Genomic DNA, 24261 nt, shown 5'->3' with positions numbered 1-24261 from the left:
TTATAACTCACAAAATAAAACCCAAACCCTGTATCTTCATCTCATTTCTTATCCTTAGTCTGTTGTCCACAACCCAACCCTAACATCCTCATCATGAACCCAACCTTACTTACCCTACCTGTGTGCTCTTCCCATTGGCTGTAACACACAACAGCGATGCTTCAAACCATAATAAATATCCCTTACCACATGAAAGAATTTCAGCTGTTGCCTCTGACTTCTTAGCCCCTTGTGACATCACACCTTCTGCTCTTATAATGCAGGTTTGCTTATACCAGTAATGGTTTCTCCATCTCAGCACCCTACTCTCTCAATGCAATTAGAGTTCATATAAATCAACCCCTTGAGATACAACTGCCCTATCCACTTTCTAGCAGAGGGAGTCTTTGTTTCTTTCTCAGAACACCATCAAATTGAATGAATCACTTCTTTATTTAGGTTAAGCATGATTCATGCCTTTGAGGAGATCACAGTCCAATTAATAAAATAAACAATGACCAACAATATAAGTTTTCTAGCAGACAAACATGCAGTTAAACACAAGGGGAGCACCTGACTCACTCTGAAGAGTTCAGAAAAGCTTTTCAAGAGGAGGTGACACAATTTGGATGAGGCAAGGTGGGGGAAAGTTGAAGTCATTACAGGTAGTATGAACAGCCTGTGTGAATACACAGAGGTGGGAGAGAACACAAGGATTTCAGGGCACTGCCAGTCATGGGGTTTAGGTGGAGTGTGGGGAGTGAAGATAAGCCTAGAGAGGTGGTTAGGGGCCAGACTGTGAAAAGCATTATATGTCATGTGAGAAACATGTGTTTCATTTAACAACTGATAGGGAACAGTTGGGGAGCTTTGAGTAGACAAGTGATATTGGACTCTAAGTAGGGAAAATGGTAACTACTTGGAGGTTTTTGTTTTGTTTTGTTTGCATTTTTTAAAATCCTTTATTTAGAAATAAGTTTAGATTTCCAGAAAAGTTATAAAAAATAGTACAATTGCCTATATGCCCTTCACTTATGTTACCCCTAATGGCTTGGTGCACAGATTTGTGTACATTGAAAGGAAATTAATTAGAAGGTGGCTGGCAGGGTGGCACTGAGCTAGACAGACTGGGCATGCCCTGGAGCCAACCTCCCACAGTCTCTCCCTAGCTGCAGCACCTGGGGCTGCACCATGGCTCAAAGGGTGTCTGCAGAGTGAGCGGGGTTCCTTTGACCTGTGGATTGGCCTGATAAACTGGGTCCTGGTGAAACCCTGGTGTGCTTTTCTCACCTCCTGCTTACCTTGATCAGGCATGTCCATCATGAAAATGGGGTTACCCAGACCATCACTTCATGCATGATGATGGCAAAGCTATAGACATCTAGTGCAAAAGAAACTAACCTGCTTTCCTTGGAGGCTCTCAACAGTTCAGGGGCTGCCCACAATAATTCTGAAAAGAAAGTATTGTGTAATGAATGCAGGGTAGATTAACTGACAGTATGTACAATGTCCTCAAGGGCTCCAAGGGTGCTATTTCATTGACTGCTTTATATCATTATTAGAGGCCCTTTGCACAATTCATGCCCGAGTAGGATCCCTAGGTCTGGCCAACTATAAGAGCCAATCAGGGCCTTCCGGTTGCCAGCCAGGGCCTCCCTTTCCTGGCTGCCAGCTGCCAGCTGCTGGCCAGAGCCTTCCTTCATTCCAAACCACCCTCTGGTGGCCAGCTCATATCATAGTGAGTGATTGAACTCCTGGTCTCCTGGTCTCACTCCCGAGGGGACACTTCACATATTAGCCATATATATATATATATATATATATATATATATATATATATATATATATATATATATATATATATATATATAGATTAGACAAACCGGCATGCTAATGCCTTCCCAGGGTCTGAATCTATGAACCTAAGGAATTTATCCCTACAAAGACTTTACCCTCTCAGCTCTAAGAAACTGCACCTCAACCTTAACAAGTTCCTTTAAGATTTAACTTTTCCAGGTGGAAAAGGTGGAGTGTGGGGAGTGAAGATAAGCCTAGAGAGGTGGTTAGGGGCCAGACTGTGAAAAGCATTATATGTCATGTGAGAAACATGTGTTTCATTTAACGACTGATAGGGAACAGTTGGGGAGCTTTGAGTAGACAAGTGATATTGGACTCTAAGTAGGGAAAATGGTAACTACTTGGAGGTTTTTGTTTTGTTTTGTTTGCATTGTGCACAGAGAAAGCATACTACTTTCCCCACCCCAGGACCATGCAGCCATACACAACACATGTGTAGTGAAGAACAGAGAAGCTCAAAGTAGAAAAGTATCTGGCTCTTGCTTTCTTGATCTCTTGAGCCTGCCAGTAGCAGTTGGCAGGCTTCTGGGAAAAGGTAGTGCATTTCCAAATTGGTTGCCATGGATTTGCTGTTTGCTAAAATCTATATGTGTCTAGTAATTTGACTGTGCTGGAGCTCAGGGATTCATAGGTTGGTTTCTCCAGGTCTTCTCTAAAAGGATTAGAGAACCCTCAGGCCTCCTCTGTTCCTTTAAGAGCAAAAAGGTATAGCAAATCCTTCAATTCCGTTCTGCAAGTATTTATTGAGGATCTACTATGTATTAGACACAGTGTAAGTATAAGCAAGGTGCCAAAGATAAATTAGGCCTTGCATTTGCCCTTGCACAGACCAGTGGATAAGACAGACATGTGTACCCCTAACTGCAATACAAGAGAGATAGTGATGAGGCCTACTATATAGCACAAGAAAATGAATCCATTAAAAGCCAAATTTGATCACCCATAGCGTGTTCTGCATCATTTCAGGTCCCATTAAGGTAAAAAAAATATATTATTTCTGCTTTCAGAGTGTTATGGCAGTTAGAGACTCAGAAATTTTTGAGAGGGTCCCCTTAAGCAATATATGAAGAAATACACATTAACAATATAAATAGAACAGTCAAAAGTTGGTGGGAGTCTTTTACATTGAATTGTATAAAATTTCTTTTTCTATAGGTCACAATGGTTAAATATTGACAATTTCTTAAAGTGCAAACAAATATAATCTGATGATCAACTTAATCCAGAAAGGCTTCCTGGAAAAGTTAAATATTAAAGGAACTTGTTAAGGTTGAGGTGCAGTTTCTTAGAGCTGAGAGGGTAAAGTCTTTGTAGGGATAAAGCACAGTCCATGCAAAAGAATAAGAGGTACAAAGGAGCAAATTGCAGATTAGCTTGGCTGAAATGAGTGGCTCTGTTAGGAAATAATGAGAAATGAAAAATGGGGTTGATGAAGTGGGGGAGGAAGGATATGTGAAAGAATGAGGTCAGAAGGTGAGAGACCCTGAGAGCCAAATGAAGGTATTTGAAATGAATACAAAAGGCAGTAGGGATACAGAAGTTGAAGAGGGATTTGATGAAAACCATGTACAGGAATATGAGTCTGGCAAAATGCACAAGCTGGATTGAAAAATGAGAGAGGCTGTAATCAGGGGAACTAGTTAGGAAGTTGTTACTGGAAGAGCCAGAGTTGGTGTGAAAGAGGCCTTAATAGGGGTGCAAGTGGCAGCAGCAGGACAGAAACCAGACATATAGGAAGGCTACAAGGGGGAAGGAAGCGATAGGGCTGGGGATAAGCTCTTTGTGCTCTGAAAAGGGATGAAGGTTGTAGTAAACAACTGGTTAATGGCCAGATAGAGAGGATGAAGTAATGTTCAAGACGGTGTAGTGGAAAGTAGTGGCTTACTTTTTATCTTGTTAAATTTGGGGTATTGGGAAGGGAGTCCAGGGGACAAACTTATATGAAGCATGAAGGAGAGTGAAAGGTCAGATTATTTTGGTTTGTTAATAAAACCCAGGAAGGAGAAACTCACCTTGGAAATTCTTATTTTAAGCCAATCCTGATCAAAATGATAGAACAGAGAATTCTCGCCTTAACCTCAATCATATACACATCTTTTCTCTTTCTCTTTTAGGCATCCCCAGTCTTTTTTCCCTCTCCCTTGCCCCCATGAAAGTCTCTGATACACTATTTATAGTGATTTTGCCCTTATGTCTCCATACCTAAGTTGACTGATTTTTATAAATAAAACTGAAAAGATTAAATGATACTTCAGTCAAAGAATATATTTATGTCTGTGGGATTTAAGGCATATGCTTTTGACGGGGAGGGCAGGAGGAATATTTGGGAGCAGAGAAAATGGTGTGTGACTGCTTCTTCCTGGCATCCTCTCTCTGTGCAAATTTAAAAGCACAAGAAGGAAAAGGGGGACAGAACTCTCTGGTAAAAGCTGGATTATTAAATACAATCATTACCAGATAGTATTTTCAGAGAGCACTTACATGTATGTTGTTAATGGCTAAAATGTGGCTTTATCTGCACTATAATTATATAATTGAGAGTAGACAGTAATGAATACACTTACAAACCACCCCCATTTTCCCATCCCTACTCCAGAGCCAAGTAAGAGCACTACATGCCATACTTAAACTCTCAAGAAAACTAGAAAAATTGCCTTAGCTTGTTTTGTTGTGTTTTTAATCTAGTGGAGGCAATACTAACTCTGAGCCTTGCTATGGTGATAAAATCACCTGTCAATAGTCAGTGTGGTAAAGTACAAAAATAGCATAGATATGGAAATAAAGACATGTGAGTTTAAAATCTCAGGTTGGTCACTAATTAGCTCACCTTTCTGAACCTCAGTTTCCCCAACTATAAAATGGAAGTTGAGCCTGATGATCTCTAAGCGCTTTTCAATTATAAGATTGAAATATACAGCAGGGAGCATCAAGTTACTTCATCCATTTGTAGATGCAGCAAACATTTATCTTGTCTGGTTGAGAAAGGTGCTGAGTGGAAGCAAACCTGTTTCTTGCCTTCACGGAGCTTATAGTTTAAATAGGGAAAGAGGATAGCTAATTAAACATGTAATACCAAAAAATGTATAGTATTACAACAAAGTTCAAAGCCCTAAGGATCGTTGAGAGAACTTAGCCCAGCATAAGGAAGCATGGGAATCCTCTTGAAATAGTGATATTTATGCTGAGCCCTAAAGAAGGAATAGAATTTAGCCAGAATCATATAAGTGTATAAAGAGAGAGAAGGGAAGACTATCTCAAGTAATATGCACAGTGTGTGTGAAGATCTGTAACTAAGAGAGGGCCTGGTGTAAATACACAACTGGAAGGAGTTCAGCACTACTGGAGCATAGAGATGGAGCATAGAGATGGAGGGAGGTTTTCAAGGCCCAGACTGCACAAGGCTCATAAGCCATGTAAAAGAATATGAACTTTATCTTAAACCATGGGAAGCCATTGAGTGAATTTTGGCACAGCTGTGACATGATCAGATTTGCAGTTTAGAAAACTTTTGGCTGCAATGTGTGAAGAATGAATTGAGCATCTACACTGCCATTGCAATTTGGAGAGTGAAATGAAAAAAGACAGACACTGTACACACACACACACACACACACACACACACACACTGCAACTATCCTTTCCTCACTCAGAGAATAGAATTTCTTAACTTTGAAAGTTATCAACCTGTGAATTAAATGGAACTTTGGAAACTTGGTATTGTGTTTTATCTTTTGTGGGTAACTAATTTTGACAGGAAGCTAAGTACTTGCAACTCTGCAACTGCTGTCCCAATATGTTAGATCTAAGAGCAGAAAACTACTCCAAACTTTTAAAATGGAATCAGCCAAATAATTACCATAGGACTAAGTGTGCAATAAGGATAAGGAGAGAGAGAGAGAGAGAGAGAGAGAGAGAGAGAGAGAGAGAGAGAGAGAGAGAGAGAGAGAATTTTATTGTGATTACCAGGAGCTTCATCCTCCAAATCATGGATGGATAGGGAAAAAAGGAAATTATTATATGTTTTAATTTAGTTGGATGAAAGGGCTAGTCTTCCAAAGACCAAAATTGAATTCCTGGAAATGCTGCTAAGTAGCTGCATTATTTGAGAAAATATTGAGCTTCAGTTATCTTATCTGTTAAATAAGAGTTGGACTAGATGATTCCCTAAAGTTTAATATCCCACAAGTTTTGTAAAGCACAAAGATGATACCACTGGTGACCAGACTGTCCATCTCTATCTGCACATGTCCTTCTATCTTTCATTCTTCATTTTTTCTATGTAATACACTCAGCAGTTTTAAAACTTATAATGCCAAAAATCCTTTAAAGGATACGAGAATGTGTAATTTTATCTCTCTCCTCCTCTCTTTCTTGTGTTTTTCTGTTTTCTGTGTCACTCTCTTCTTTGCCCTTGCAATACTGGTTAAAACTTTTAATGCCTGTTTCTTATGTGTATTTTATCTGATTCACTGTTTCTCCTTATTTTTTCTCTTTCTTACTCCCTCTCTTCCATCGGTTTATTTCCTCCTAGTTCTCACTCACTCATTCCCATTCCCCATTACAGATTTCTATTTTATGTATGATGATCCCTACAGACATTGTTTGGTGCTGCCACTAGTGCATTAACAGAAGACAAAAACACAAAATGGACCTTAATGCCATACTTTCTTCTTTACTAGAATGCCACAGTTCTGTCTGAAGTCATGCCACACAACCCATAGAGCATTAGCTTGTTAGGGGCTTCCTTCTATCTCTCTGACAGAGATACTGAGGGTAGGCTCTAATGATATGCCATTTCAGAATGTGCTTTGTAGGGGTCCAGCTACCAAATTACCTTCCATTCAATCTGACAAGTATTTATTGAGTACCTACTGTGTGCCCAGCACTCAGTACTTTCCTCCAGGGACTCCTGGGGTCTCCAAACAATACAGCCTAATCCTGCCACAGCAGGAACTCAACATTATTGCATAGGCTTTGTTCTGAAGGTTAGGCTTTGCTAAGATTACAGCTTACAGAATTCATTCAACTCCTTTGGCTTGGAAATGAGGCTGATTTTTTCAACAAAAGTGAGGGGTTGAATCAGTCTGAGACTTTAATTCAGTGCATATACTCATTTGAACTTTGGAGCTACCTTATGTGCATCAGAAAGGAAAAATACATTGCTTACCTTCAGCAGAAGGTTTCTGTTGGGAGAGTGTTAGCATTTCCAAGATGTCATTAAAGTCATAATATATTACTTTTAGTACAAAATGCCCATCTACCACATAGTTACCAGATTTCAACTTCCAATAAACAAACTCTCTATAGTGTAAGTACTTCATGCCCTGAAGATAATACAAACGGGATTTATCTAGCAACTTATTTAACTATTTTTGCTTATAGAGCTGCTTTCTGAGATTAATGGCATGAGCTATTATGATCTAGAATTCAGCCTTTTTTTTTTCTTATATCCTGGCAAATCAAACTCTGACAAGAATTGTTTCCAGGTCGATTTTAATTCTAAAATTGTATACTTTGATAAGGAATCATTTCAAGAGTTGTGTGTTATTGGAAAATTTACTGCCATTTCAAACACAGGATGGATTCACACATATATAATTATCAAGAATTTGAAGATTCGCCCCCCCCACACACACACACACAAAGGTCTAGTTCAACTCTCATCTACAATTGGCAGGAATGGAAACTGGTACATCCATTTAGATGGGAAAATTGACCGAGAGAGAGAGAGAGAGAGAGAGAGAGAGAGAGAGAGAGAGAGAGAGAGAGAGAGTCTTATAGATTCTACTTCCTCTCCAAAGAAATGCTTGCTCATCTGTACAAGAAGACATACAAGAATTCTCATTGCAGATTTGCTTTATAATATTGTATAATTTGAAATACAATAAATACCTATCTGCTAGGGTCTTTTTCACAGCTGCAAGGGTTTGGGAATGTGGAGAAGAGCTGCACGTAAATGAATAAACTAGACATAAACTATAAATTTAGGAGGCATGGGAAAGCCAGGGGAGGCTCTACTATCTAGTGAAGTGGGTTCTCCAAATCTCGGGACCCTTGGCTTTTTATTCCCAAATTTTCCCTTTAGCAAAGCAGATATACAATATCAAAGGTAAGGCCTGATAAACAATAAAGGACCATCAGGTTAGGGGGATTGCCTTTGGCTGTTCCAGCAGCAGGTAATAACATTAATAACATGCAGATTTTTAGCCCTGCTGAAAGAATCCCTTCAACCTTTTGAGGACTTCTCACATGTATTATGACCCACTAGATTTAGTCTCCAGCATATCACCCTTTTTGATTTAATAAATTTAACAAGAATGTATACCATTTGCAGAGCTCTGGTCCTTTTAAGATTTTTAAATTCAATAATAAGGATTGAGTTCTATCATTTTCTTTTAAATTGCTGCCAGGCATCAAAGGAATCAGTTTGCAGTAAGCTCCTTTCTGGGCCAAATTCTTTGAGCCCCCTTCTTAATTACTGTCTAACAGGTTTGTGTTTTTTTTATATAGGTTTCTTTCTCAATCACTGTCCCCTGTGACATGACAGCAATTATACTCTAGTTTTGGATGGTGGATAAACAGTGAGCAATGGCAATGCAGATCCGACCTTCTTTGGCTTGTCCTGGGCAACCTGCAGCAATGCACAACTAATGTCTGCTAGCATGGCCAGGCGTCTTTACTATCCCCTATCTTTGGACTGTTTCTCCTCTGTCTCCTCAGCATGTTGCTTGGGGCCACCACCATCTGTGGCTGGAGTAGTCTGGTCAGTTCCTCTCTTAGATCCTTGTTGCAGGAATCCACACAGGCTTGGAGGAGTTTTATGGAAATATATAGGCATATTCTTGACCAAAGGTTAATAAAGGAATCCTTTCTATAAAGTGGAATCAGAATTTTTTCATTCTGCCAAACCATTTTCCATTGGCTTATTCTGACACCTGTCTGTGTCCCCACCCACCAGCTCCTGCCTGTGTGTGCCTCCATTGGGAGTGGCTTCCGCCTCCGAGGCAGTGTGACATTAGCATGGAGCAGGCCTGCACACATCTACTAGGGGAGGAAGTCCCAGCCCTCATGTCCCCCCACCCACCAGCTCCTGTGCATGCGCATCCTGTTGACCAGTTGTGGCTGGGACACCATTAGGACCAATTAGCATATTATCTCTTTATATATATAGATGCTTTATATCGTATGACCTCAAAAAGGTTGCAGTCACCTATAACTTCCTAGCATAGTTTGCAGTGGATAAGATTTTTCCCAGGTTATCTAATGCTTGGGTTCATTCATCATGGGCCTGAGAGCACTGTCATTTATAGGTTTTTCCCTTAATTCACAGGACCTTGCTTACAAGGTAAGTGGAAAAGTACTAAAATAGGAATTAGGAGATTTGGATTCTATTATTGATGAGGAAAATAAGACATTGCATCAGACCAGGCCTTTAGGTGTGGTCTCACAGCCCCCATCCCAACACATGGGGCTTTTTGCAAAGCCTGTGAAAGTTCTAGAAGTATGATCCATATTGAGGGGCAAAGAAACCTAAGGGTATAAAGAGAAAGCTTCCTCCATATTGTTTTGCTCAGGGTTTGGAAATAGCTTTCCCTGAGTCATGGCACTAGTACATCTAGAAATAAGTGGGCTTTTCCTGTATCTCTGGGTAGTCCTGTGTATATTTTGGTCCCCTAGTAAATTCTGTAACATAAAAATTGTTTCCCTGACTGAGAACATGCAGCCAAATTTTCCCCCTTGAGGCACTACTGCACAAGAGCAGGTGGGTGGGCCCACTCCACCAACCCCCTGATGACAGGAAGGCACACTTCCAATGATTTACTGGGTCTCAGTACTCATTGGGCCTGGGCAACTGGGGCCCTCACTAGCATTGTAGTAGACTCCAAGGAGGATAGGAAAGCCCTTTTCTGGAACCAGACATCTGGGGATCAGTTCAAGTTCAGGCCTGCCTTTAGGGACAGAAGTAGTAGCTGATCACTATTCAAGCAAATTATTTGCCTTGGTTCAGGGAATTTCCATGGGTAGAAATCAAAACTCAGACTGACTGGTGTGTGAATGTGAGTGTGAGAGTCTGCATGAAGTGAAAACTACCTTTTATTATCCTGTGTCTCTGTTAACTGGGAGGGGCTTAACTGCAAATATGGGAGGTAGCTCCTGTAAACCTGCTGTCTTATAATGTATGCTAAATAATTTTAAGAAGGGTTCATACCGCTGCCTGCAATGCAAATTCTCTCCATGAAATCAGAGGCCCCCAGCTTTTGGCCAAGAATGGTAAACTTGACAGTGTTTGTTGATATTTTATGTCTCTTTGTTCTTTAATTTGTTAGAAAATGGGGCAAATCTAGTTTTGGCGGTATCCCAGTGTGTGTGGTGAAGCTGAACACATGACAGAGATTTGAGGATGTCCCAACAGCTGCCAAGAATCCTTATTCTTGGGGACTTCTTGCTCTTCCTGTCAAGGTGTTAGCCCATCAGAAACTCTTTGCTAGTAAGATTTCTGTCTGTTTGTCTATCTGTAATGTAATTTTGGTTTTCTAACTTTTAGGTATTTTAATTTGCTCTTTCATGATTTATGATTTTGCTGTGCTGGGTTAAAATTTTAAGATTCTAAGATTAATTTGAAAATGCAAAATGTGTAATGGTTGCAACCCAGAGAATTTAAAACAAAGGCTATCTAATTCCAAGCCTAACAAACCATTATCTTCCCTACCTGAGGCAAAGTGGGAGGGGAAAAGAACAAAAAAAGGGGGGAGGGCCATTTTACTCTGAGCAAAAGCTGAGGTTTCAGTTCCCAGGCCAGATAGAATCAGAGGCAGTACTTTCTGAACTCAACTGGTCAAATAAATTAGCAAAATCCTGCCCAGCATCACATCCATTAAACATCCAGTTGTCAGCATTGGTATTAATGGTGAAAGAAACAGGAGGGTAAGCAGGTGGCCTGTGACTGCTTGTGACATTACAAACCCACACAGGCCAGCCAAGGCAGAACTGAGGCTGGCTACAAAGCAGTCACAATTTGGCAGCTTCTGTGCCCTTGAGGTTAGGGCAGCAAGGAAATGGGTGGGTGGTAGGCTTGTTCCCCCAGCATTTTCTCTGAGACATTCAAAGTATAATATATCATATCAGCGACATTACTAAAATACAAAAATTTAGTAGCCAAATTGAAAATAATTAATTCTGTGGTGAAGATCAAATCTTTAATGTTAAAATCAGTTTAAGTTTTGATAATCTTTAAATTGGGTATATTTGACAGCTTTCCCGAATGTAATATTTCAAGAATTTAACTGCGAGACAGCTTTATGACATTTCAAGAGCCCTGGGGTGGCACAAAGATTTATTCTCTCTCCCTAAAGGAAATAATTTTAAACTAAATTGGACCAATACAATTCACTTGAAATTATATAAGGAAGTAAGCTATGCAGGCTGGTTTGAGTAACAAGATTAATGCTTCCATGATAATGGGCGATTCTTGAATGAAGATATTCCAAGGGTCCCAAGGGCATATGATTCCCAGCCAGATTAGCATGTCCTTTTCTTGAATGAAAAGGACAATCATGGTCATTGGTCAGGAAAATGCTTTAGGTAATAATTGACTTTAAAATCTCAAAGTTGTTAAGATATAATAAATAGATGAAACTAAAATGAAAAATTTGGATAAAGCCTTTTCAGTAATAATTATAGATATGTTAACAATGAAAGTCCAGTCAGTCAAGAGGAGACTGACTGTGCTCTCTGTTGGAGGAAAGGGCCAGCCTGTAAAAGTAAAAAAGCCTAAAAGAGAACAAGGGCAGACAGGGGAGTGAGGCCCTTATCCTGCCTTCCCCTCTCTATGTGACCAGGGTATGACAGCCAAGATGGCGATTTACAATCCCAATTTCTCCATTGGTAGGAGAGCTTTTTTTATAAGGCTCTAACCACCATGCATCCACTGCACCACCAGAAACCAGCTGCAAAAGGAGTTGGAGCAGTAGTAAAAAAAAGAAAGTTAAAACATCTGCAGGAAGAACCATGAGTCTTAGCTGACTAGCTAGACTAAAAGAAGGGGGGATGATTTGAAAGTCAGCTATAACTATCTGGGAAAGGGAGCACTTGGCTGGCCCTGGGGTGCTTTCAGCAGATGGAATATTTCCAAACCCGGGAGCCCCAATTGGACTTGGAACTTAAATAACACCTTCAATATTCAGCAAGGCAAAGAAGAAGGGCCTTTCAAATTTTACCAAATATTAAAAGATAAAATGAGAAAGTACTCTGGGCCAGACCCTGAGGACCTGTTGGGCCAAGAAATCTTAAAAATTAGTTTTTGTCACCAATAGTTGGCTTGACATTTCAAGAAAATTGCAAAGGTAGAGAACTGGAAGGACAGAAGTGTGGAAAAGCTGTTAAAAGAGGCTCAGAAAAATCTATGTGCATAAAAATAAGAAAGGCAAAAACAGAAAACTAACATAATGTTCAGAATTGTAGAACAAGTGGCTTATGGAAGGGCTGGCCTGGAGGGCCAGAAACAGAAGCCACAGCAGAAACTTTAACATGTTATCTCTAAGGGAAAATATGGCAGATTAAATCCAAGTGGCGAGAGGTCTGGGAACAGCCTGCTCAAACCACTCCCCCGGCCCCTTTTCTCTAGCCTCATATGCCTATACATAATTTTCCAAAGTCTTTGGTAACTTAAAGTCTCTTGAGCATTGTTGGGTTAAATAATAAACATATAGAACATTTTTTTAAAAACTGAAGTATTGATTGCTAGACACGTTTTAATTTACCTGCCCTTAGCATTTATTACAGAAGGTCTCTTGTACTTTGTTGAAGGTATATTTTCTTGAAAGTAAGAGTGCATTTAAAGTGTGTTCATAAATGCTAATCTAAGAAATACTGGTTGTTTACTTTTTGGTTATCATTGAAAAGTTAAGGTTTCTAAGAGTGAAGAATTCTAATGCATTTTAAAAAAAGAAAAGATCTATACAAGTTGCTGATTATATGACAGAAAGAAAGAATATTAGAGTAGAAATACTTAATGGAAGGACTGAGACAAGTTTATCCATTTTGAAGGAAAAAGAAGGTGGTTTTTAAATGTGGTTATTTCTGAAAGTTGTAAAAATGTTTTTGAAAGTTGTAAGAATGTCCTTGGAATTTATAAGAAGTTTATAAAAAGAAATGTTAAAAGGACATTGATTAAATGATACAGGCCAATAAGCCAAGACAAGCAGAACAGCAAAACTGAAATAGTAAAACAGCAATTTGAAACATCTAGAAAACCCTATCTTCCCTAAACCAAGAGCACTTGAGAGTCAATGATTTGTATTTTGCCTCCTTAAAAAGAGGGTAAATTACTTATGTCAAAGTACTCAGGGAGACTGATAGCAAAAATATAATTAGTGTCATTTGCTATCCACACCCAGGACAAATGAAGTTAGAAAATCAGCATTATTTTGGTTAGTTCTTTTCTAGTAAAATAATTGTGTTATATTAATCAGTTATTTAACAAATAAAAATGGACCATCTTTTAATCATGGGAACTGAAGTTTGTTAGCCTATGTTCCTGTCTAATACACCTTAGTATATAATCTTTTGGTAAAATCATGTTTGACAGTCCTTCAAGGGTTTGAATTTTTTAAAATTTCTTTATTGATTAAATAATTACATATTTGTCCTCATTCCCCACCCCCCCCATTACCTTCCCAACGCCCCCACTCATGCCCCCAACCCCCTGTTATCTGTGACCACTGGTTAGGCTTATATGCATGCAAGGTTTGAAATGTTCTCTTTTTTATTTTTTTTTATTTAATAAATCTTTAATGTTCAGATTATTACAATTGTTTCTCCTTTTCCCACCATAGCTCCCCTCCACCTGGTTCTCCCCCCAACCTCTGTACTTCCCCTCCCCAACCTGTCTTCGTCCATAGGTGTTCAATTTTTGTCCAGTCTCTTCTAGCACCCCCCACACTCCTTTCCCACCTGAGAATTATGAGTCCACTCCCTTTCCATGCCCCTGATTCTATTATATTCACCAGTTTATTCTGTTCCTCAGATTTTCAATTCACTTGATTTTTAGATTCTCTTGTTGATAGATATGTATTTATTGTTCATAATTTTTATTTTTACTTTTTCTTCTTCCTCTTCCTAAGAATACCTTTCAGCATTTTATATAATAGTGGTTTGGTGGTGATAAATTCCTTTAGCTTTTTCTTATCTGTGAAGCTCTTTATCTGACCTTCAATTCTGAATGATAGCTTTGCTAGGTAGAGTAATCTTGCTTGTACAATAGGTTCTTGCTATTCATCACCTTGAATATTTCTTGCCACTCCCCTCTGGCCTGCATAGTTTCTGTTGAGAAATCAGCTAACAATTGTATGGGTGCTCCCTTGTAGGTAACTAACTGTTTTTCTCTTGCTGCTTTTAATATTCTCTGTCTTTTGCCCTTGGCATTTTAATTATGATGTGTCTTGGTGTGGTCCTCTTTAGATCCCTTTTGTTTGGGATTCTGTGCACTTCCTGGACTTGTAAGTCTATTTCTTTCACCGAGTGAGGGAAGTTTTCAGTCACTATTTTTTTCAAATAGGTTTTCAGTATCTTGCTGTCTCTCTTCTTCTGACACTCCCATAATTCTGATGTTGCTACACTTGAAGTTGTCCCAGAGGCTTCTTACACTATCTTTAAATTTTTGGATTCTTTTTTCTTTTTGCTTTCCAGTTGAGTATTTTTTGCTTCTTTGTATTTCAAATCTTTTACTTGATTCTTGCATTCCTCTAGTCTGCTGTTAGGTCTCCGTATAATAATTTTTATTTCAGTCAGTGTACTTTTACTTTCTTTTTCATATCCTCGAGGGTCTCATTAAATTTATCAGCCTTTTCTAGGAAATCCTTGAAAAATTCTTATAACCGTGTTTTTGAACTCTATATCCAGACGTTTGTTTTCCTCCATTTCTTTCATTTGTGATCTGTTTCTTTGTCTCTGCATTTTCGCTGCTTCCCTGAGTTGGTAGGGTAGCTTTGTGTGCTAGGTTTCCTATATGGCCCAGTGGCTCAGCCTCCCTAGTTACCTGAGGTGGACTCTCTTGGTGCAGCCTTTTGTGGACTATGTGTACAGCCTTGTTGTAGTTAAGTCTTGATTTTTGTTGGTATCACTGGGAGGAATTGACCTCCAGGCCAGTTGGCTGTGAGGATTAGCTGTGTCTACACTAGGAGAACTTCTGTGCTGGAGACAGCCCTATGAGACAAGACTTGCAAAATTCTCTGTGCTCAGTTTGGATGAACAATCTTTTTTTCATTTTTAAAATTTCTTAATTGATTAAGGTATCACATATTTGTCCTCATCCCCTCCATTCCCATCCCAAACCCCTCCCCACGCATGCCCCCACCACCCTGTTGTCCGTGACCACTGGTTAGGCTCATATGCAGGCACACAAGTCCATTGGTTGATCTCTTCCCCTTATCCTAACCCTCCTCTACCTTTCCTCTGAGGTCCGATAATCTGATCAACGCCTCCCTGTCTCTGGGTCTGTTATTGTTGAACAGTCTATGTTGTTCATCATTTCCCCTAGATGAGTGAGCTCATGTGATACTATAAATACATTTATAAGAACTAAAAATGAGACAAGTAATAGCGGTTATGCTGAATGCAAATGAATCAGTCTGTAGTGAGTTTCTTTCTAGGCCAACAGTTCTTTTGAGTTCCAATTTCAATGTCAAACAGTTCCTTAAGTGAACATGTCAGCAATGATATTTCAGTTCTGGATGGTGGACAAATGGTGGTGATGAAGGTCCAACCTTCTCTGGTTTAATCCTGGGCAAACTGCAACAATGCATAGCTGCTGACTGCTAATATGGCAAAGTGTCATCAGCATCTTCCATCTCTGGACTATTTCTCTTGATGAACAGACAGCCTTGGCTTCCTGTCACCCAAGCCCTATGAGGCCCCTGGGTCTCACTGTCCCTCGATAATCACTGCAAGCACCACTGAGAGAAAGCCACCTTTAAGTTTTGCCTGCTGCCAGACAGTCCTGTTTCTTCCCCAATGAATCTGGATTCACAGATTCTCACCCAGAACTGGATTTCATTGCAGTCAGGAGCTTTATGTTCCCTCCAGCTAGAGAAAGCCAGCAGTACACTAAGCAGTCAGTCCTCTCTGCATGAACTTGTGCACATGCCTCCAGAACTCTGCCTTTCACAGCACCCCTGAGTTTCTGCCTGACAGCCCAGATTCCCCCCCCACCCCCACCCCCAGTAAGAGCCTGAGTTCCAAGGGGCTCACCCAGAACTTGGGTTCAGTGGAGTCAGAACTGGTGTTCAATGTAGCTGGGAGCTTCCAACTCCCTCCCGCTAGAGAAAGCTAGCGGTAACCTCAGCAGTCAGTCCTCTTTGTGTGCAACTGGCATGCATGCTTCCAGACCCCTATTTTCCATGGCTCCCGAGTCTCCGTGTGCCTTTCTTTCTACCTTGACAGTACAGACTCCCCCCATATGAGCCTGGGTCCACAGGGTCATGCCTGGATATGGGGTTCAGTGCAGTCAGAACTGAGGTTCAGTGCAATTGGGAGCTTCCTTCTCGCTCCCGCCAGAGAAAGCCAGACAAGCACTCAGCCACCCTTCCTCTCCGCGTGCATGTCTCTGTACCTCAGCCCTTTGCAGCTCCTCTGATTCTCCATGAGCTTTTCTCTTTTCTTCTAGTTGTAGAATTTCCACTCAGCCAGCTTTCCTGTGGTTCTGGATGATGTCCGTTCTGAGTTTTAGTTGTAGTTTTGAAATTGTTGTGCTAGGCAGCAGTTTAAGTGCTTATCTATGCTGCTATCTTGGTTTCTCTCCAAAAAATGTTCTCTTGATCTAGAATTGGCTTTAGATCATTCTAATAGGCTCTGAAATGCCTTGAATGTTAGTTTTATACTGCAGGTACATAGGACCCTTTGTCAAATACGCTTATAACCAATGGTTATTAATTATAATATTACTAGATGCCCAGTGCACGAAATTTGTGAAGGGTGGGGGGGGCACCCTCTCCAACCTAGGACTCCTCAAGGGATGTCCAACTGCCTGTTTAGGCCCATTGTCAGACATCCCTCTCACAATCTAGGACTGCTAGCTCCCAACTGCTTGCCTGATTGGCCCCAACCGCTTCTGCCTGCCAGCCTGATCACCCCCTAACCACTCCCCTACCAGCAGCCTGTTTGCCCCTAACTGCCCTCCCCTGCAGGCCTGGTGCCCCCAACAGCTCTCCACTGCACGTCTGGTGCCCCCCAAATGCCCTTCCGTCAGGCCAGGTCACCCCCAGCTTCCCTCCTCTACTGGCCTGGTAACCCCTAACTGCTCTACACTGCAGGCCTGGGACCCTCTCAACTGCCCATCCCTGCATGCCTGGTCACCCCCAACTTTCCTCTGCTTCTGGCCATCTTGTGGTGGCCATTTTGTGTCCACATGGGGGCAGGATCTTTGACCAAATGGGGGCAGCCACCTTGTGTGTTGGAGTCATGGTATTTTACATTAAATCTGCATATTACTCTTTTATTAGATAGGATAGAGGCTTGGTGCATGGGTGGGGGCCGGCTGGTTTGCCCTGATAGATGTCCAAGATCAGGGTGGGGGTTCCCTTGGAGAGTAGGGTGGCCTGGGTGAGGGGCCTGTGGTGGTTTGCAGGCTGGCTATGCCCCCTGGTGACCCAAGTGGTGGCCCTGGTATCTGGAGTTTATTTATCTTCTACAATTGAAACTCTGTAGCTTGGAGTGGAGCCAAGCCTCCTGCTTGCTCCGTAGGTGCAGCCATTTCTGTTGGGGTTTATGTATCCTCTATCATTGAAACTTTGTAGCCTTTAGTGGAGGCCTAGGCCAGCAAGGGAAGGCAGAAAGTTTGGCTTCCTCTATTGCCTGGGAAACTCAAGCCTCCCTCCTGATCTCTGTGGCTGTAGGCATCTTCGTTGAGTTTATTTGCATATTCACTCCTGATTGGCGTGTGGGAGTGGCTTGTGGATGTGGCATGTGGGTGTAGTAGAGTGATGGTTAATTTGCACATTACTCTTTTATTAGACAGGATAATATGTTGGGTTTTATAGAAAGGACAACATTTCATGTCATCTGCATTATAATAAAATCCATAAACATGTCATTTTAAATTTCGTCTTGTCATTTGGAAACAGTAACTGTTTTGTTATAATGTATTTGGAAAATATTACATCTTTTGAAGTGTCCATGGATAGGACCAGCAAGGAAAAATCTGACCATCTTAAAGTTAGTGTATTTTTCTCCCTCTGAAATTTGGCTATACTTAATAAATGAATCATGGCAATGCATTTCTTTGCATAAATTCAATAAAACCAGTTTCTAATGGTGATTTTATTGGCCAAAAACTTTAAGTGGAGTGCCATGTTTTAAAGAGTCCTGTCTGGACTCTTAAGACTTGAAGCCAATAAGAGTGCCATGACAAAAGCCTGGTATCTTGCTTGATAGCCCTGAAAATGAATGATGCTGAAGCATCAGGCCCATACCCTGCTGTTGCTGGCAGTTGGTGAGAGTGGAAGGGGAGCAACAAGGGTGCCTTTGTGTTCCTGCAAAATCCCCAGGCACTCTAGGCCACGACAAGTAAAAGACCTTCTGAGATGGGCCTTGAAGCCTAGGGCTTGGGCCCGGTTGGAGCACTGCAGGTGAGGAATTCACCTAAATCAGCAGATACTGCTGGTAGGCCTGACAGCAGCTGGATGACTTTGCTTCCTGGCTCTACGGGGCACATTGTGACTCAATCATGAAATTCCGGCAAAGGTGGTCAGTTACCATTCTTTTGTTTATGCAAACAATCAGATCAAATTGAATGCAATAGATAAATTGGTCTTAATTTGGCTCTTTTATAAACATAACTCTGATTTTTAAGGAGGAAAATTCTATTTCAATAGGGGTTATTAGAACTGTTTTCTTTCCCTTCCACCAGACCATTTGTTGTAACTCTTGCTGTTCTAATTGCTCAATAATACTAAATTTTATAATACAATTTGTCTCTGCCAGGTCACAAGCCCACCTTCTTCCATGCCCAGCCTTCATTGTCTCTCTGACAGACAAGAATATCTTGGCTCTAAAAGAAAACTCTATCCCTCTTCAGCATGGAAGTAGCCAGAGAAACCCATTGACACCCACTTTCCCTGACAGAATTCAGAGCCAGGATACTTGAGGGGATGTGTTAGGCAGTTAGACAGACATGAGCAGAGCAAGGACGATGGGATAACTGGAGAAGAAATGGATGGAACCCTGAGATGTGTTTCTTACCACTCCAACTGATCTGAAGCTGGAAATGAAGAAACTGTGCAGACTCACTCTCCCTTCTTCTAAGAAAGCCAACAGGTTTTAGAACAGCTAATAGAGATAGAATCAGTAAGCCCTGAAGCCCCAGATGCTACTCCAGACCAGATCTCTGGATTGCCATTATAATTCCTTGGGTGATGTAGATGAAAAAGACTTGAACTGCTGAACACCGTACTCCCTAGCTTTGAGTCTTCTATTGAATCCTCAAGGCTGAAAATCTGCTTAAGAATAAAGGGGGGAATGATGAAGAAAATAGAACATTGGAGGGGGGGGGGGTTGTCCCTAGCAGTCTTGACTCTGTATTCCCTAATGCACATTCCTGTTAGCCTATAGTCTAGTCACTGCCCTTTCCTTAATTGTCTGGTCTTGCAAGACCTGTTTGCCTAAACACTCCCATTTTACAGAGGCCATAAACCATGAACAATACACAACCCCCAGAGGGGGTTATCAGCGCTGGCACCAGACCAGGCCTTTAGGTGTGGTCTCACGGCCCCCATCCCAACACACAGGGCTTTTTGCAAAGCCTGTGAAAGTTCTAGAAGTATGAGCCATATTTGGGGTACAAAGAAACCTAAGGGTATAAGGAGAAAGCTTCCTCCATATTGTTTTGCTCAAGATTTGGAAATAGGTTTCCCTGAGTCATGGTACTAGTATATCTGGAAACAAATGGTTTTTTTTCCCCCTGTAATCTTTGGTACTCCTGTGTATTTTCCAGTTGCCTAGTAAATTTTGTAACATTATCAACTCTGCCACTTAATAGGTGGCTGATATAATACAATAAATACAGGTGAAAGCAAAAGTAGGTTTCTAGTTCTTCACATAAAGGACAGGCAGTTTATAATTATTACAATATTTTCATTAACTCAAAAGAATGTCACAATGGTAAAGTGCACTTAGGTACAATCTCATAAGTGCTCAAATTACTAGCCTTCATTTTTTTACACATTCTTGTAGTCTACTGGCTATACTCTGTGTTTCATGTACACACAAATGTAAACCTACTTTTGCCCACCTCTGTATTTATTAAGCACCTACTATGTGTGGCAGATACTACATAAGAAAGTACACCTCATTTAGCTGCTCTGCGCCTCAGTAAAAGGAGGTCAATCACACTTATTTTACAGAGAATTGGAACAAGATAATGTCTATAAAAGCTAGCTTGAAAAAGATCAGCCTCATAAAAATGCACATAGACAGAATTTGAATATTATTCCAGGGAGTTCATGAACTCCTTTAAAGCCCATCCATGAACTGTATTGGTTGTAAATAATACTTGCCTCAGAAAATTAATATGCTGCCTGATAGACCCAATGGTCTTTAGTTTTTCTTGCCATGCTGAGTTCCATATCTATACCCATGGTACGCAAAGACCCATCATCCAGTTCTAGACTGAACCACTTGTTAGAAGGTTAAAGCCAGGAGATGGGACTAAGCAGCACCAAAAAATCTGGAAATGAGCACTTTCCCACATCCAGAAAGCAAAGAAGTGGAATAGAAGAAAGGATTACTGAAAGACTGCTCAATGCCAATAAGAAGTAATATATATATATATATATATATATATATATATATATATATATATATATATATATATATCCTAGGAAGATTAAAGAAGGTTAATACATTAAAAGCTGGAATAGATTGCCTATAAAATTTGTTCCAGAAGAAACATCTAGAATTTTGGCTACATTTTCTCTTTGCAATTATTAATTATTTTCACTAATGTGAGAAGCATTTAGTATGTGCCCACAATGTATAAGACATTGGACTTCATGCTAGAGATATAGACATAAACAAAATAAAACCATAGTCCAGCCTAAACCAGCTAAGGCAGACATGGAAAATCAGCCCACACATAGCAAAGTGATCAATTTTTTCTCAGGTTTCATTGTAGCAGCTTTTATGGACAAAGTAACCAAAACTATGGGGCTCTGAACCACTGTTGAAAGACAGAGTACAAAGTGGTTATGTCAGAGATTGTTAGAAGTTCAATACAAATCCATTTACTTTTCTTATTGGAAAACAACTAGTGCACATTTTCTAACCTAGCTTGGAGCTAAGTGTAGCCATATGATTGAATTCTTAGCAATATAATATGAGAGAAAGTGACCAATGATATTTCTAGTCTAAGGTTTTTAAGAAGTGAATATACAACTTCCATGCTATTTTCCCACTTCAATAGGTGAATGCAGATGATAAGGCCCTGGGAGAGAGCAGAGTCATAAAATGGTCATATATTAGGCCCCTGAATCACCATATTATTAATAGAAGAGTCACCAGCCAACTAATGAAACCAAAATTATACTGGTCTTTGGATGAAAACCTTGTGCTGTATTTGAGACATTAAATATTTTAGGGTATTTTGTTACAACATCTAGCTTTACACTAAGAACCCTAGTATGGAAAATTTTAGGCTTAAATTTTCCATAGTTCTTTATAGTCATATGTCCTCAGCTACAACCAATAGAGAAGATTCTATACATGCAGTCATACCCTACTCATATTCTGGACAAACCCAGGAAGCAGAGAATATTTGGAGCACCTCTGCTAGCAAGATGGTCATCTGAACATTTACTGGGTAGGCATGTACTTCACCTCTGCCATATCTCCCTAGCTGGTTACCATCAAAAGTTCAAGATTTGAATGTGTCCGGTCACCCTATAATTTAAGTTTCACAAATCTTTTATGTTCAAGGAGGAGTCAAGATTTTAAACTGAACCCTATTACCCTGTTTAGTTTCTGTCCAACCCAAATATTCAGGCTGCTTTGTTAAATAAACCACCCAAGAATTCTTTGAACATAATTGATGGGATTGGGAAATCATTTTTTATGTAAATAGAAAATGTTAGTTATTTTAGAGAACAGATTGGTTTTATCACTTGCACTTGATTTGATGGACTTAACATCTCCAGAAGGAAATTTTTTCAGCCACACCCAATTACCCTAAAAGGTAGAGAATGGTAATGAGACTTAATTGCTTTAGAACTGTACAGCAAATGTCCCTTCCACATGAAGGGTTTATAGTTACACCATCAATCTAAACAGGCTTTATTGTTCCTCTCTCATCCTCTGCCCATAGACATTCTGTATTCTGAGCTAAAAATGAGGTTATACAGAGAAATTAAAAATTCCAATTAAGCCCAGCCAGTGTTGCTCAGTGGATGAGCATCATTGATGTTTCTATCTTTCTCTCCCTCTTACTTCTTCTCTAAAATCAATAAAAATATATTTTTAAAAATTAAAAGAGATGAAATTTATTTTTTAAACTCCAATTAACTAGATAGAAAAACAATTAAAGGTATTCAGAACTCCAGAAAGGAATAATACCACTCTCTGTAACAACTCAAGTGACTGCAGAAAGTGCTAGGTCATTTCACTTATTTATAGTGATGTAGCACCAGGTTCCCTGTGATAAATGGTGATAGTTGGTGGTTGCAATTCTCACTGCTGTGAGGCATCTGTAGTGGGAGACATAGTGCAGCAAATGTTTCCTGCATTTACCTTCATCCATTTTTTCTTGTGAGACAGGCCATTTTGATGGCTTCTTATGCTTTAATCATAAACCAATTAGCTTAAATATAGATTAAACACTTTTATTGGGATGCACAATGTATTACCATAGTAATATAAGCAACTTAGACTCTTTTACAAGTCTATTTCTGAAATTTTAAGTATAAAAAAAAGCAATTTGCAAGGTTACTGTCAAGTAAAAAACAACAATTATTTTATTGTCTTCACTTTAACACTGGCAACTGATAATTTTCTTCTACATGCATAGCCTCAAGAATTCATCAGTCATTAAACTCTATTTAGTTTCTGTCCAACCGAAATTTTTTTAAAAAGCAATACAAATATAGATTCTTCTCCATAATAATAATAATAATGCCTTATATTTGCACAGTGCTTGCTACTCTTCAAAGTGCTTTCACATCTATTATCTATAGCCTGGAGATTCCATTTCAGGTTGTACCAATTTTTCATTAGGTAGAGATAATAAAGCAGAATATGAGAGTGCAACCATTCTCTTATTAAGGAATATCCAGCTGTGGTACTGCATCTGGGCACCTGCCAGAGAGAGGCAAAGGCTAAATAATAGGAGCTGCAGGCATCTGAGTTTCCTGCCCACACTTTGTGTTAGAAGACATCTTCTAGACAAGGAACTCAAAACTCTTTAACTATGGAATGGCTCTTAGAAGCCTTCAGCAGCTGAACAAAATTGTACCAGTTGGCTCAGTACCCATAGAGTTCAGAAAGGTAATCCAGGACCAGTGCCTGGCAGCAGCCAGTCAAAACACCAAAGGCAGCCTTCCTGCTCTTGTGCCTAGCAATTCTTCAAGTGTGACTCCGTGCAGCTGTATCATGGTCACCTGGGAACTAGATAGAAAGGCCATTCTCAAGCTCCTCCCCCACACACACACACACATACACACTTACTTAATCATAGAAGTCATGAGCTTGAAGTTTTAGCATTCTGAGGACTTAAGCCTTTATAGGGGTCAAAGCTTAAGCTAAAATGAGAATTCACAAAATCAGTCAATGTGTGGGATATGCCAGTGGGCAATAAAGCCTTCCTAGAGCTTTTGCAATCAACTATATTACTCGACTCATGGTCACTCCTAGCCATCATGGCACCTTTGTGCTAATTAGAAAAGGGTGCTTTCCCCCAAGTAAAAATAAAAAATGGTTATTTTTACAGCCTGTGGCAGCCCTGTGATGTTGGGCAGCAGCCACAACTATAAACACACATGGATATACCACACTCTCATTTACTCATACATCTTCCAAACACCAGGAAATACTTTCCACTAGTGGCATGAATACTCTGTATACCATCAAGCCTTTTTGTCAGATTCAGAGTCAGGCTGTAGATATGGGTTTGAGAAGCTAAAACTGTATCTCCAAGAATATTAGGCAGGAGAAAGGAGTAACCTCAAGAAACTCCTGGGGTATGGTCAGGATAGCACATAGCCAGGTGCACATATATTTACCAGTGACTATGTATGTGCATGAGCTGGTATGCTGGTATAAATGTAAATATGAGAAGGTGCCCCTGATACCTCATTCCAAAACTAGGTTAGAAGGCCAGAATCTCTGCCTGCATCTGCAACCCCTCTCATATAATAGAAGTTAGTATATTTCTACAACATGAATAGT

The 24261-nt window shown here is 40.1% G+C and overlaps 1 protein-coding gene across 1 annotated transcript in view; it reads right to left on the bottom strand.

Annotated features, from left to right (window-relative positions):
- The window catches only part of GUCY2F (guanylate cyclase 2F, retinal), a 99560-nt gene that overhangs the window by 28639 nt on the left and 46660 nt on the right, over nucleotides 1-24261 (bottom strand). Inside the window, 2 exon segments of the mRNA XM_036454438.1 lie at nucleotides 1309-1429; nucleotides 7004-7160. Coding sequence (XP_036310331.1) covers nucleotides 1309-1429; nucleotides 7004-7160 — 278 coding nt within the window.

The sequence above is a fragment of the Pipistrellus kuhlii genome, unplaced genomic scaffold, assembly GCF_014108245.1.
Source record: "Pipistrellus kuhlii isolate mPipKuh1 unplaced genomic scaffold, mPipKuh1.p scaffold_m20_p_29, whole genome shotgun sequence".
Classification (NCBI taxonomy): Eukaryota; Metazoa; Chordata; class Mammalia; order Chiroptera; family Vespertilionidae; genus Pipistrellus; species Pipistrellus kuhlii.
Note: the sequence above shows the minus strand (reverse complement) of the source record. Positions and strands in the feature narration are given on the sequence as shown.